This window comes from Mytilus edulis, chromosome 2 (assembly GCF_963676685.1).
Source record: "Mytilus edulis chromosome 2, xbMytEdul2.2, whole genome shotgun sequence".
In the NCBI taxonomy this organism is placed as follows: domain Eukaryota; kingdom Metazoa; phylum Mollusca; class Bivalvia; order Mytilida; family Mytilidae; genus Mytilus; species Mytilus edulis.
In genome coordinates, this window is record NC_092345.1 from 81,977,999 (window position 1) to 81,993,846 (window position 15,848).

The 15,848-nt window shown below is 30.7% G+C and overlaps 1 protein-coding gene across 25 annotated transcripts in view; it reads right to left on the reverse strand.

Annotated features, from left to right (window-relative positions):
- Positions 1-15,848, reverse strand: part of LOC139513141 (voltage-dependent calcium channel type A subunit alpha-1-like) — a 215,630-nt gene that overhangs the window by 23,102 nt on the left and 176,680 nt on the right. For 18 of the 25 annotated variants that reach the window (XM_071301395.1, XM_071301389.1, XM_071301386.1 and 15 more), the window contains 7 exons: positions 13,014-13,215; positions 10,942-11,106; positions 8,824-8,970; positions 4,888-4,977; positions 1,685-1,807; positions 1,097-1,162; positions 317-408 (listed from right to left, as the gene is read on the reverse strand). In XM_071301395.1, coding sequence (XP_071157496.1) covers positions 317-408; positions 1,097-1,162; positions 1,685-1,807; positions 4,888-4,977; positions 8,824-8,970; positions 10,942-11,106; positions 13,014-13,215 — 885 coding nt within the window. Of the gene's footprint in view, positions 1-316; positions 409-1,096; positions 1,163-1,684; positions 1,808-4,887; positions 4,978-8,823; positions 8,971-10,439; positions 10,548-10,941; positions 11,107-13,013; positions 13,216-15,848 lie in introns of all 25 variants that reach the window. The other 7 variants (XM_071301392.1, XM_071301394.1, XM_071301388.1 and 4 more) reach the window with 1 other exon arrangement.

A 15,848-nucleotide genomic window follows, 5' to 3' on the forward strand; every position in this document is an offset into this window, starting at 1 on the left:
CAATGATCAAAATTGATATTCGTCAAACTGCTATATATCCAATTAAATTATTCCAGTCAGATGTAATGCTCAAATTTCTTGAAATTTATATATTTTGATTAACAGGTAACAGTAAATATTTTGTCTAAATTTTATGATAATTAAACAAGTCATTTCTATTTAAGTCACAGTGGTGGGTACCATATTAATTTGTTCCAATTTATATGTTAAATAATTAAATTTAATTCTTACTAGGTAACTCATACTTGCAATAAGACATTTCATTGAAAAAACATGAAGAATGACTGTTTTTGTAATAAACACACTATAAACTTACCGAAAGAGTAACATTAAAGCTTGGAAAAAATGTCTAAAATTATTATGTCTTGTAATGGCTGTATGTGAATCTAACTTAATGTTTCCAAACACCTATAATACAAAAAAAAAGTAATAGTCATCATTTAAAGGTACACTAATGTTTTTAATATGATAATCATCATTCACATTAATTTTCCCTAGCACCTGTAATGATCAAATTTCTGGTATCAATTTACCCTAGCACCTGTAATGATCAAATGTCTGGTATCAATTTACATCCTTTTGTTGCTGCATGCAAGCGATTGAGGTAATCTGTATACCTGAGCATAACTGATCATTCTTAAACAAAATATTTAAATCATTCACTCCATTCAAGGAGCCAAGAAAATTTTGACGAAACTTTCCTTGTACATTAAATGTTGTAAATTTTCAAACAAATGGCAAATAGGAAGTGTTTATTTTCTACAACTCAACATTATGAAGCTGCAAACCCAACATTAAATCATTCCCTTTCAAAGAAGCCAATAGAAACTTTGACAATGATTTTCTTTGTACAATGAGTGTTGTAAGCAAACAGAAAGTAATTGCACTACAGATATAAAAAAAATATTACTCACACAGACACTACTATAATGTGTGGGTATTTTTATGTTCATATTTTAGAATTCATTAAAAATATCAGGATTTCATGAAAACTGTCTTAGGTAACCAACTCTTACCACATTTTACATCTTGGGAAGGCAGAAAAGTAATCACTATAAACTCTAGTTATATGAAGTATAAATCAATCAGAACTTACTTGCATTCCAATGATAGCATAGATGAAAAACAGCATGAGGATCAACAAGCATACATATGGTAAGGCCTGAAAAATAAACATTATTATAAATGGTATGGCCTGAAAAATAAACATCATTGTAAATAAAAGTAATAAAAAAGACAAATGCTATATATAGCCTGCAAGATAAACACCAATATAAATAAACAAGTAAAATAAACAAATGTGCTTTTTATTTATTGTTGTGTAGATAAAACACACAGTTGGTTTTCTTGTTTGAACTGTTTAGATTTTGTCACATCTTGGCCTTATTTAAGCTTACCATATAGAGTATTGGTTTTGCTCATTGTTGAAGCCTGCATGATGGCCCATAGTTGTTTGCATCTATATCATAAGTTGACTGGTAGATATCTGTCTCATTAGCACTCATACCACATCTTCTTATTTTTATATTCAATGGTATTAGCATGGTTAACACCCTATATTGTTTTTTCAATTTGCCATGTTGACTATCCATATTATTTACAATTATGAGGAACATAGTCCTAAACAAATCATGATAAGCCCTAATTTTTAAACTTAAGCAATACAATACATGTTAGATCTTACCTTAAATGACTGAAGGAATGTCCACAATAACAGTCTTACAGTGTACCCCTGCCGCAGAAGTTTAATCAATCTGGCTGCTCGGAATAGCCGGAAGACACCAATATTGAAGCTTGCATAGCTATTCTGTAATAATCAAGTGAATAAGCAATGAATAATTGTTGAAGTCAATATAACTAATGTAAGTTCAGATGAAATATATATCTACGAATCTCATGTGTTCGAATGGAAAACATAATTTGGATGCTTGTAAAACATCACAGTTGATATTAAACAAAAAACGGACCAATTATACACAAAAAATGCACGCCTTTTCAAAAATCATTATTTCAAAATACCATGCCAAATGCTAATAAATAAATCATCTATAACAGGCATTCTTTCCTTTAATCATGCTTCAAGTGCAATTTCCCCCCGAAAAGTCAGGTACCATAAAGGAGAGCATTCCTTGATACTGCAATTATTTTATGAAGCATTCCATTTTGTCGTATGTTTTTGAAATTTGACATAAACAAGAATGCTCTTGTTGTTGAGCCTGGCATACCCTTACTTGTAAATCAAAGTTTTGGAAGACAGGAAGAAAGTGTCTGACGGATTAGAAAAGCACAAACATGTTCAACCCATCACTGTTTAGCTGCTGACCAAATATGAAGTCATTCCAATCAGTTGTTTTATGAGAAAAGTGTGATGAAAAGTTCAACATCATGAAAAATTCATAGGATTGGGAAGCAAGAAGTATTTGTCTTGACAGATCCAATCAGTGCTCACACATTACAACTGTTAAGGAACTGACCAATTATGAAGTCATTATGTGCTCAAAAGCACCAGAGAAGTGTGTAACATAAAAATTTGATGAATGGACGAACAAGGTGAATGCAGTAGAGTCCCTATTCCTCAAGTGGAGTATAGTAAAGAATTCTTAAGGAAACAAAATGTTAAATAATGTGCATAAAAAACATTAGCAGTATAGAACTTCTAGAAAAATGCATCCGTAAAGTTATCAAAAATTCTGTATAAATTTAGTATATATTGAGCATGCCAATAAAAGGTGTCAAGAGGTCATCATAAAAACTATAAAGAACAAGTGTCTATTTACTATATCCAGCTTTAAATCATTTCAATTCTAAAAATTTAAGGGAATTTAATGTTGATTTTGTATCTAATATTCTCTGTTAAAGTTTTTTTTTTATTAATTTAGAATCTAAGCAATTTAGAGATTTTTTTTTATAGACTTTATGTTGACCTCTAAATGATTTTTTTGGGGTGGGGGGTTGATATCTAATTGACATTTATCCTACAAATCCCTTTACTAACTTTAATTTGCATACACAATAATACACAAGTTGAAGTTTTTGAACAGGTATTATATGCAGCTTTCACTAGTGATTGGCAAATGGTACATTTTCCATTTAATTCTCAAGCATATTTTTTTTTAGACCAAGGACAGGACATGATACTTGAAAATAATAGGCAATGATGTTACTTCACAATGCTGTAACGTCACTTTTTCATGTCCATTCACAACAAATTATCAATAAAATGCAAGCTAGGTCATCCCTACAATGAACCAACTATCTCAATGTGTTTTATGTTTTAATGGAGTGTAAATTATTATAACTACTTTCAAGTTATTTCATATTCTGTCCTAACAGACACAAGTGAACATATCGTTAACATGAACATACTGTTAAGACAAATAATTGATAAAAACAATAATGGCATTATATTTTATGATACTGATTTCACCAGCAAGAATATCAACTTGCAAACTTGCTCCTTTGATATTTTTGCAAAAAAAGAATGTATCAAACACAAAATGTGTACTTGTAAAGAGTTGACATCTTTTATCCATTAATAACGATATCTATCCTCAGTGTTCAAAAACATATGAACAAATGTATTTCTTTAAAACTAAAATCAATAAATTCTTTTGAAACAGCATACAAAATTTGGATGAATTATTTATTCTGAAAAAAATACAGAAAACAAAAATACTATACTGTTGAGGATGTTTCCATTGGAAATAATGTCTTCAATAATGTGGTTCCCGTTCCATTATTTTCGTAACAGGCCAAAAATTAAAATAAATAGATGTTACCAATCTAAAACTTTTTATTGTCAGCTTTGTCCAAAATAAATGTGATGAAGTCTTGTGTCTATCCTATTGTGTATACTTCTATATGGGGATTACAACAACATGTGTGTAAGTAGCAGGGATTTGGTCTAACTGCTTTACAAATATAGCAAACAAGTGAATGTGATGGACGCTGTGCCTTTTTATATGAATGTTTCTCTTTAAATGCATCCAAAAATGAAAAAAAATGAAATCATGCATGCATGAAGTCATAGCAATATAAGTTTTTCAAAAGGTGTGAGTAGAAGGAAATATTACATTATTCCCGATATCAGAAGAGTTGAGACTTTGATGTTAAAACAGTACATTACATAATTAACATGTAAAGCCAACAGTATCATCATTCTTCTATATGAGTTAATATAAAAAAGCAGTTTTGAAGTTTTGCAAAAAGTGGAAATTTTATCAACAGAAATGGAACATATCAATGATACACCAGACTTGTGTATATATGATGTAGAAAAAATTAGGATTACGGAAAATTTCCACTTTTACATCTACTAATAACAAAGAAGTTTGCCCTATAAACTGTGATGAAATACTTTACCTCGCCCATGATCTAACAAATATAAATCGTATGTAAAGTATTTACTGATTCTAATCACGTAAATAAAAGCTGATGTCATCCTCGTTTTCTTCTCATCGAAAAATTACAAATAGCATAACCTAATTTTGATTTTTCATTTGCTAGTTTGAAAGTATACATGTATCCACTAGCAATCTTCAGGGTTTCTGGACCCAGGTCTTAATGCCTAAAGAAGTCATTACTGTGTTGATTAGACATGAAATGTGGCTTTCGTAATCTGTTAATTTTGCAAGTTTGCTTGATGACTTAGTTGTACATGATTTTTCAATTACTTGTGTCTATGATAGTGTCATTCAACTCAGAGCAAAATTCGACTGATACTCTGTTTCATTTGAATGTACCAAAACCATATATTGAGAAAAAAACCTAATTGTTAGATTGCATAATGTGTAAAACCCGTATTTTATTACCATTATTACAACCAATGATTCACAATTGAAACAGTTGTGTCGAGTTGAAATTGTTTGTATAAGTGTGTATACTAACCCCTATATTAATGAGGCTAATTAATACATCTACTATACTACCAACTACCGTGATGAAATCAAATACATTCCAGGGATCTCGGAAATAATTCTGAAAAATAAAATAAAAAACATTTCTCCCTGCTTTCAATTCATGTGTGAAAAACATGAGAGGTTAAAAACTCAATGAAGTAATTTCTTGTTAATTACAAGCCTGTTCCAATGTTCGCTAAAACACCAAGGTAAAGATGGAATATTCTAAATATTTTTTTACTTTAATTTTGCTGCAAGTTTAACAAAGTGTTTCTTTTTATTTACTACACATATAAGTTATATATTGAGGAAAACTCAATAATTACCTTTTTTGCATCTACATGTAGTAATTTTCTCCCTTAAATTATATTAAAAAAAAAATCCCAAATTATCTCTCTTATTGCATGTTAGAAAAAATTAAAATCACAATGTTCAGGCAATAAAAATAAAGTACTGTAAAAAACATGATTAATAAAAAAAGACATTGAAATACATGAAATATAAATTGATAGGCACTATAAAAACATATATATATACATATATAAATAGTCTAATAATATGAATTACATGTAGGATATACTGTGATGTTGCAAGCTAATGGTATACTAGCAATATATACAAGGTCAATCAAATGCAGAGCTGTATTGAAAAACACTCAAGCTCAAAGATGACTTGTAGCTCATGCTATAAATAGACAAAGCTAAATGGGAAATATCTAAAGCAGTTTAAAAGCTGGTGGAAAAAGCTATTTAGCATGCTGCATGTAACTGTCAAAAAGTAAATCATCTTGTTAACAACTTCATTCTTATTCTCCTACTCTATGAAACGAAGGATATTTTAATGTAACATGTGACTAGTGGAAGAATGCACTTTAAAATAAATTATAAGTCATTGAACTGAATATTTCTCTCTTCCATGTATACAATGTATTTAAATCTTATGGGGTATACTTTTTTAATATAAAAAATAGATTGGAATTAGAATCTTATAATTTAAAAAAGGCTTTAAATATTTTGTTACAGTAACAGCTGTTTAGAATATTTCAAAATGAATTAACATAATGAAACAAACACTTCTTAATTTGAAATTAGTACTCAGTTTGTTAGCCTCATAATAGATTAAGACTTTGGATTAGGCCTTTAGATCAAACAGATATGCTTGGCTTCATCATTTTAGAAAATCACTTTGGAGTTTTGGGTCTATTCATTAAGTGTTGATATGCTACCAACAACAACAAAAAAGATATTGAAACTAATTTGATGCTGCATCTGTCATTTTGCATCCAAAAGTAAATAAACACTTTGAAAGAGCAACAGAGCCAAAATAATATGAACAAAGATGTCTAAAAAGCTCTGCACATAAGCATGATAAACCTTAAATTTACAATTTTCTAATCTTCTTGTCAAGAGAAAATTTAAAAGTGTTAGGCAATTCAATTTATTTTTGACAGAAATTTAGTACCTAATAATAAATTTTGTTTTAAGCTTTTTCCAACATATAGAACTTGGTTTTATTCACTTATTTAATCAATTATATGTAGTTAGCATGACAACAGATATGATAGATATACCATTAATAAAGAATTGTTTATTCCTAAATCTAATCTGAAGGACTTGAGTTAAATCCGCAACTTATATGAATACATGCCTATATCAATTTTGTTTTGTACAATGAAACTTTATTTTTATATAAAATGAAACAGCATACTGACTCAAGCTAATTCTATCATTACTCCAAATCTCTACACAGCACAGATCAGTCAGAAAATAGCAGGTGCTTGCTTTTAATAGTGTAACAATGTTATAAACAAAATTTTTGTATTGGTGCAGTGATTTTGTTTCTGTCCTTAATTGTTGAACTATTTGTGTTAAATGTTTCCCTTTAATGAACAACTTGTATTCTTTTTACAATATAAATGTTACAGCTGTCAGCACCATTAACACAAAACAGTATTACATAGAAAAGTTTACTTCTAGGTAAAAGAATTTGTAAAAGAATTTGTAAAAGAATTTGTAAAAGAATTTGTAAAAGAATTTGTAAAAGAATTTTATATCATAGAAAGTTAGAAAAAAGGAAGTTGTATTTTAGCTTCTACTTATATAGTCTTGTGGGAAATAAATGGTAGTTAATTAGAAACTATACCATTGTGAGGACTCCAATTTAAGTTCAAACTATGATATTTACGAACCAGGTCAAAGGTTGGCAAGGTCAACAAATGATCTTCAACATGACACAGGCAATATTACACTTACACTTTAATGAGTAAATAAAAATAAAAGAGCTTATTTTTTTAAAGTAACATATCTTAAAGTTTTTTCTTTAGCAAGTAGCATTTATATTAGTACGGTATATATTAAAATGATTGGATATACATGTATGTTCATTAAAGAACTGATTTGGACAAGAGCATAACTGAAGTTTACTTTTTCAATGGTATCACTCCTGCCTTGGTGCTGATGGTCACAAAGTTTCCCTCAATTTTACAATTTCAAGAGCTTTAAGTCTTGGAATGGTAAAAGCAATCAGGTTTTTTTTTTATTTATATCAAGACAAATTATTATGAAATCAACAATTTTGTTGACTCTGAACAGTGACAGTCATCACAGTTAATACATTCAATAGTATTTATGCAAAATAAGAGGAACTTAAAGCAAATAAAAGTTATTTTCTTGGGACCATTGTTTTGGACAAACATGATAGTATCTATTCAACTTGCTCCCAAGAAATCTTTTAAAGAAAATATAAAAAAGTTGCAAAGAAAAATCAGTCTGGCCAAAGATCTGGTTTAAACAATTTTAATAATCTAATATGTAAATTTTTATGGGAATGAAAACTTAAGCTTAATTAAGGATTTCAATAGAGAGTCTCAGGTCACAGGAAAAGGTACACTTTGGGGTATATAACTGTACAAATTGAATAATGCCATAAATGGTTACATTTTAACCTACTCAATAGGTCAGTCTTGATGGCACAATATTTTTTTGACATTACCGAAATGATTTCATAGTTGAAATTTACCCAATGTTTGCAGGCTTATCAATAAACATTAAGCAAAATCGTTATGGAAATCAAATTTAACAAAACTGTTTATTTTTGTCAATAATTTGTTTACACAAAATACATTTCCTGTAAATATATTTTTTTATGAAGGTTGTGCGCACTATTTATATTTTTTTTTTGTCTGTGAACAATTGTTAATATTTATTGCAAATTCACAATCTTACTTAATTTATAGTCTTTTCATGACTGAATGATCCAATTTACGCACAAAAGACACTTTTGAGAAACATTTAGCTTATTAAAATCAGTTTGGAATTCAGCATTGATAAAACTATTTTTTTTCTTAGAAATATGTATGAAACAAATTTACATTTCTCAAATTCTGTGTAAATATATTTTAGGACGAGGGGTGTGCTATGTACATTTTTTAGCATTTGTAAGTCAAATGGTCATGCTATGATATTTTTGCAAATTATTCATTTACTTGTCTTTTTTTGGCTGATAACTTAAAATGGTACCCTCTTCTTCAATCTATGCAACATTTAATGCATAATATATGTATTTATAAACCATTATGTTTGTGAGTGGTATCATTGAATCTTCTAAAATCTTCTGTCCCCCAATAATTGGTTAAAAGCTATGTAACCTTTTAAGATATACAAAGTTGAAACTGTAGAGTATTTATCTTTGAACTATCCGGTAGATAAAGTTGTCAAAAAAATTTATATCTCAATTTTTCTTCATACATTTTTCAGAGGAATGGAATCTGGGGTAAATATCTGTTTAAATAAGAAACAAAATAAAGTCAGATATTTGTGAAAGAGGAAGAACACTGAAGTGACAACATGTTCAGGTTACAAGCTAACCATGCAAACACACTACTCAGGGAGGTCTAACAACATTGGTTAATTTATCTTTGGCAAACCTTGATTCCAAAAGCCAATAGCTTTAGAAAACATTCAATTGAGAACAAGATCGTGAAAGTTATATTGATGTAAATTAGGACATCCTCCTGTATTTTGGCCTTTGATTGGCTATTGTTCATCTGTATATTGTCCTGTGAATTGTCTTCCTGAAATTTTAAGCATGTCAGAATGAAAATATATGTTTTTATAGAAAAAAAAGTACCACCGATGCCTTGTCCATCTTCCCATGAAGCTTTCCGTGAGGTGTGTCTTGATGCACTCAAATTTAGATGAAGAAGTGAAAATGTGAAGAAAAAAATTTAAACAGTATCTACAGTGATTCAAAAGTGAAAAGTTTTTTTTAAAATTATTTCCTTCAGATTTTGATTTAACATTCGTTACATTTTTTTTACGTTTGTAATTTTATTTATTACATTTTCGTTTCATTAGAATTGAATATTCATGTCGCTTTTAAATCACTGTGACAGACACCTTAAATCACTGCATTAACACAAAATCCTGGAAATATGTGAGAAAATATGCATTTTCTTCAAATGTCTTATGTCTTTCAAAATTTTAATTCCGAGTCTCCTTTTCTTTTGTCCTATTATTTAACCCTTTAAACTATAGACATGGAGAACATTACAAATATCAGTTTGCACGGTGTCCTATTAAAAATTTAAAAAGTGGTTTTCCTAGCAATACAAACTTTCAGACAGAATACTTTTCACCTAAAAAACAGGTCAACTATAATGGTTATGAAAAATAACCATAATTTAAGACGGGAAAACAAAGGAAAGGAGTGAAAACACATAAGCCATTCTTGTGTATAATGAAAATGCATACTTTATGATTATATTATAGTTGTATTTCCTCAAAGAACAATATCTCACTTTCGTGCCTTTTATATTGAAGATTAAGAAATTTTGTGAATAGCTTTTCCAAAAGTATTGTATTAAAGAACCGATCTTACTTTTACACTGTGGTAGTGAGACTATGTTCTTGAGAATTCTCCAAACCCTCATATTATGGTAATTATCAATACCTATTGACTGGGCATGCATAAAATGCAAGCTAGTGTAAAATAAACCAAATCAAAACACAGAGAAGACATTTTCTAAACAGAAAATAAAAATATTAAGTCTCAACACAAATGGTAATTATTAGGCAAAGATATTTTCACTTTTTTCAAATACAGAATTCAAATATATTTAAACTGACACTATTATTGCTGATAGAAAATTAATATTTTTGTAGTCAATCTCTGTGTCCTGATATCTGACAAAATGCACTTCTTTTTTAATGAAGAGTTAGTATTCATAAAATTCTAATCTACTCCCATGTTAAGTGCAAACTTGCTCTCTTGCTGTGGCCATTGAAATAATAAAGTTGATACTGAAAATCTTGAAAACATTCAAATAAAAGAAATAAAATTTGCTACTTTTTTTAGAGTTTATTTGCTTCTTTTACCAAAATCATAATGTGCTGAAACACGATATACTTTTTTTAACATTATCACAAAAAGAATAATTCCTAGTATAGTCTAACTGTATTATTTCTATGGCAACACTAAAATCATTAGAAATCTGAATTCTGTGTATTAACCAACACCATATAGCAGGCTGAAAAGCCTTACCAATCCAAACCCGAGTAACTTGAGGGTACATTCTATCGTGAACAAGAACGTAAAGCTCATGTTCATGATCATCAATATGTTCTTGTATTTTTCACTCATATCATCAAACTGTAGCAATAAACAAATAATACCATCAGTAAATATATCACAAAACACATTGTTTTTCTGTCATTGAAACGAACAAACATAGGTCCAATAATTCAAGCTGTTAAATGCCGAGATGAACTTCCATTTTAAACAATTGTAGGCATATCCTAGGATAAAGATCTATTTATTGGAATGAATAAAGAAAAAGTAAAATAACAAAAATACAAAGCTCTGAGAAAAATTCTAAACAGAAATACACTAAAATATCATTAAGCCTTAACCATCTTTGAAGACCATATAATGTAGAGACATTCAAATATATATCTGTGAAAACAACCATCTGACTTGAATTATAATGTACATGTTGCTAATATTTTTATATGTAACCTATTTATTCACTGGTCTTAAGACTTACCTTCATCATAAGCACGATTGTGTTTAAAGCAATGAGAGTCATTACTAAGTATTCAAACTTGGGAGATACCACAATCTTCCAAATCTTGTATTTTATAGAATCTTTATTCTGCGGCATATATCGACAAACCGGTCTAGCACTAACAGCAAAATCTATACATTGTTTCTGAAAAAGATTGCAAAACAAAAATATGAAATTTTTTTGTGTTCATTAATTGGGCGTATGACATTTAAGCTGATTTCATTTTTATATTTGCTTCTAATTAGATTTACAGGTAAGTTAATACTTGTACATGTACTATACCATTGGCAAAGTCTGATTATAAATGTTGTTCACTTATGTTTAGTTAATTTTGATTCATATTGTTCTGAAACTTCGTTGTAACATGATGGACATATTGCATACTGAAACGAGCCGAGGAGTCAATTCTTTGATAATCGATGGCCATACATATTGGAAGGTCAGTGTTCTGAAACATAACAACATATCTTACAAAGTACCATAAAATCGTGTAAAGCCAGAGTCACCACGGATTCTGATGGTCTGACTATTGTCAAAACACAGAACGAGCATAACCATGTGGCAGTTGACCGAAAGACAGAGGATAAAAAACTACGGGTACGGCCAAGGAAAAAGTCTGAAGATGTATCTTGTAGGCCTTCTTCCACCTCCCTGTGGTGAGCAGGGGACAACACTTATATACATGTTATGATTGACAATATATTACATTTGTACAAGTGGCTAACTGAAGAGGTTTATAATGTTAAATGAAAAATAACATGACTTGGATGGAGAATTGTCTCATTGGCACTCATACCGCATCTTCTTATATCTATTCACCTGTAATTTACCTGTAAAAACAAGAATGTGTCCATAGTACACAGATGCCCAACTCACACTATAATTTTCCATGTTCAGTGGACCATGAAATTGGGGTCAAAACTATAATTTGGCATTAAAATTACAAAGATCATATCATAGGGAACATGTGTACTAAGTTTCAAGTAGATGTGACTTCAACTTCATCAAAAAGCTACCTTGACCAAAAACTTTAACCTGAACTTCTCACTTTCATTTTCTATGTTCAGTGGACCATGAAATTGGGGTAAAAACTATAATTTGGCATTAAAATTACAAAGATCATATCATGGGGAACATGTGTACTAAGTTTCAAGTGGATTGGACTTCAACTTCATCAAAAACTACCTTGACCAAAAACATTAACCTGAACTTCTCACTTTCATTTTCTATGTTCAGAGGACCATGAAATTGGGGTAAAAACTATAATTTGGCATTAAAATTACAAAGATCATATCATGGGGAACATGTGTACTAAGTTTCAAGTGGATTGGACTTCAACTTCATCAAAAACTACCTTGACCAAAAACTTTAACCTGAAGTGGGACGAATGGATGCACAGAGGAACGAACAGAGGGAAGGACGGACGCACGAACGAACGGAGGCACAGACCAGAAAACATAATGCCCCTCTACTATTATAGGTGGGGCATAAAAAATGGGTGCAAATGAAAAAAAATCGGCGCAAAAGAAATGCAGATTGGTGCAAATGCAAAACGCCGTATGAATTCACTAATCATCAATAACATTTAATTAAAATTTTATAAAATTTGAGAAAGGCCTATACAATGACATAATGTCAGTAATTTTTCGTATAAATCAAGGGGCATAATGAATAAATACAAAGTGATAATTGTCTTTGTCAATCTTATCCATGGGTATGTACCTACATTGTACCTACAATGTATTTTTAAACAGTTATAAACACTTCTGGTTCTACATCTGGTCGAAACTTATATTTTGGCATTGCACAGGGCAATGCTTTTCACATGTTGTTTATGACTCTTTTGTGTGTAGGGATAGATAACTTAGTCTGGGAAAACATGGTTTATTTATTAGTTGAAATAGGCATATGTTAAGGAGATTTAGTCAACAAGTTTGTCAGAAACCTAGCTATAGTCTTATTTTTTATTTCAATAGCCTATACTCAGCCTGTGTAGATTGATCCTATCTAAGGTCAATGTGTTATAATATCAAATTTTAAAACAAAATTACCTGATTTTTGTCTAAATCTTGACTACCTAAATCGCTCTCTCCTTGTTCTTGAAATGTTATAATGATTAAGGCCACAAAAATGTTTACAAAGAAAAATGGAAAGACAATGAAAAACACAACATAGTAAATAGCCATCTCCATTCTATAAGCTTGTTTAGGTCCATGGTCTTCTTTTGTTGCCTCCATTGAATTTTTTAATATTCTGAAATATAAAATTATTACTCACTTTTTGGATATACTATATATACACATGGAAAAGAGTATTGCAACACTAAATTGAAATTCACAAATTAAAACAAGAATGTGTCCCAAGTACACGGATGCCCCATCTGCACTATCATTTTCTATGTTCAGTGGACCGATAAAATGGGATAAAATATTTAATTTGGCATTAAAATAAGAAAGATCATATCATAGGGAACATGTTTACTTAGTTTCAAGTTGATCGGACTTCAACTTCATAAAAAACTACCTCGACCAATAACTTTAACCAAAACTTTAACCTGAAACGGGACGAACGGACGGACAGACCAGAAAACATAATGCCCATATATGGGGCATAAAAACACTCGACAGACGAACGAACGGAAGAACGTACAGACGAACAAACAGACGGACGCACAGACCAGAAAACATTATGCCCATAAATGAGGCATAAAAACACTCTTTATTTTTTTGTGATATGATTTGTTGAAATAGAACTAGTTAAACATTATTTAAACCTCACCCGAGTTTAATCAATAAATATTGACTTGATGTGCTCTTATCTGCACATGCAGCTATTGTACCCGAAAACAATAAAAAATATGTTTTTATTCTCATTGTTTTCAACACTTTAATTAACCAAGTTTATAAAGTTATGTGATTGACACCTTGTAATTGGTCATCCACAACTCTTAACTGCAGCAAGAAGGCAGATTATCAGCATGAGAGAAGCAGGTATGTCGCTGTTACAAATGCACTTATGGTTGGTCATCCCCATTTCACTGTAAGTCGTTTTGAGAATAAAAATTACCGGTAGGCAACAAACGATTTAAAGATCTTCCCTGATCAAGAAGATCCCCTATAACATCTGCTAGGGAACATCAAGCATAATGAAGGTTGGTCAGAAGGAAACCCATTGCAAACAATTCAATCCTAAAAAGAGAGTGGTGGCCATACAGGAGACTTTCAACAAGAACTGTTCGAGATCGACTCATCGCTACTGGTTATCGTGAGATAAGACCATTTGGGGGACCTTTGCTTACGAACAGACACACAGTTGCCCTTTTACAATGTAGTTCAGAACTTGCCAAAGTTGGAAATTAGCATCGTGGAGGAGGATCCATTGTTTCAATGTAATTCGGTTTATCTTCCTTGGCCCGATTGTAGTCTGGATTTGAACCATATCGAGCATATATGGGACACTGTTGGGCGTAAAGTGCACGAAAGGACACACCAGTTCAAACACGTCATGAAATAAACAATGCCCTTCATCATGAATGGTAGCTGCTAACTTATCAACACATTAGTTGACTTATGGCAGGAATCAGAAGAGGTTAAGAGGCGGTTATCTATTTGAATGGAGGCTGCCCACAAAGTACTAATTCTTTGGCGTTTAACGATCAACCATGATGTGGACAATCATCTTAAGATTAATTTTGAAATGTCTGACATTGTAAAGTTCAACTACAGTAAAAGTTGTAAAATGCATTTTTTTAAAAACCTAACTTAATACTGTTACATTCTTTTGCCTGAAAGTCAGTAACATCACCTGTCACATCTTTGTATGTTTTTGTCATTTTGAGAACTTTGTATTGAGGGTTGATCCTTGATTGTTTGTGGGTTTGATTCAGCTTGACATATTCCTTTGACGAAGGCTGAATTACATGTTGACCTCAAAATGTCATATGGATTTGTTTGTCATTGACCTGACAATAATTTCATCAATATATACCCCATATCTATTTTATTTTAATACTAGAGGGTCCAAGGACCCTGTGTCGCTCACCTTAGATTTTTGTTGACAATTGATGCATGAAATAACAATAATACTTATTATTAAAGGAAACTTTTTGAACCAAAATCTTATCTTTCTTGTGATTGAACTACTTTCAACTAGTTTTTAGTTTTGAGGTCTAAAACACACTTTTCAAGTATTGTGTTGTTCTCTCATGGACATACATATCTATATATTTGTTCTATATAAACTCATCATCAGTACAAGGACTACATTTTGTATATATGTCGTGTACAAGTTGCAATTTTGTACAGGTTATAACATGTACAAAATTATTGTACATGTTATAATTTGTACAATGCTAAAATACAAGTTATAACATGTACAAAAGTACCTCGTACATGTTATAACATGTACAAAATATTGCTTAAAAATTGTTTTAACCTGTACAAAATTTGAAAATAATAATTAGGCAGAATATACATTGAAATTTATTAAGAAACAGTACTAAAATTTCACCCTGAAAAATTTAAATACATGAAAATATGTAAGAAGTCAAATAACACTTCAACCACTCAACACAGTCTACTAAATCATACAATAGCAAAGGTTAAATAGTGAACAAGTGAATAAGGCCAACTCCATTTTTGAAGTTCGCTGAAGACCTTTTAAATACTTGCATGGGTACTGAGACATTCATACCATATTGTGTATGATACATGTACCATGAAACTACACGTACTGACCAACTACTGACCACTGTTCAATCAATACAAAGGCGTCTAGACGACGTAGAACAACAAAATCCTATACTAAACGATAACGGTACTGCAATACAAGAAAATCGACCGGGTCGGAAATACAACCCGCTTGATAACACTGACATTACAGTAACT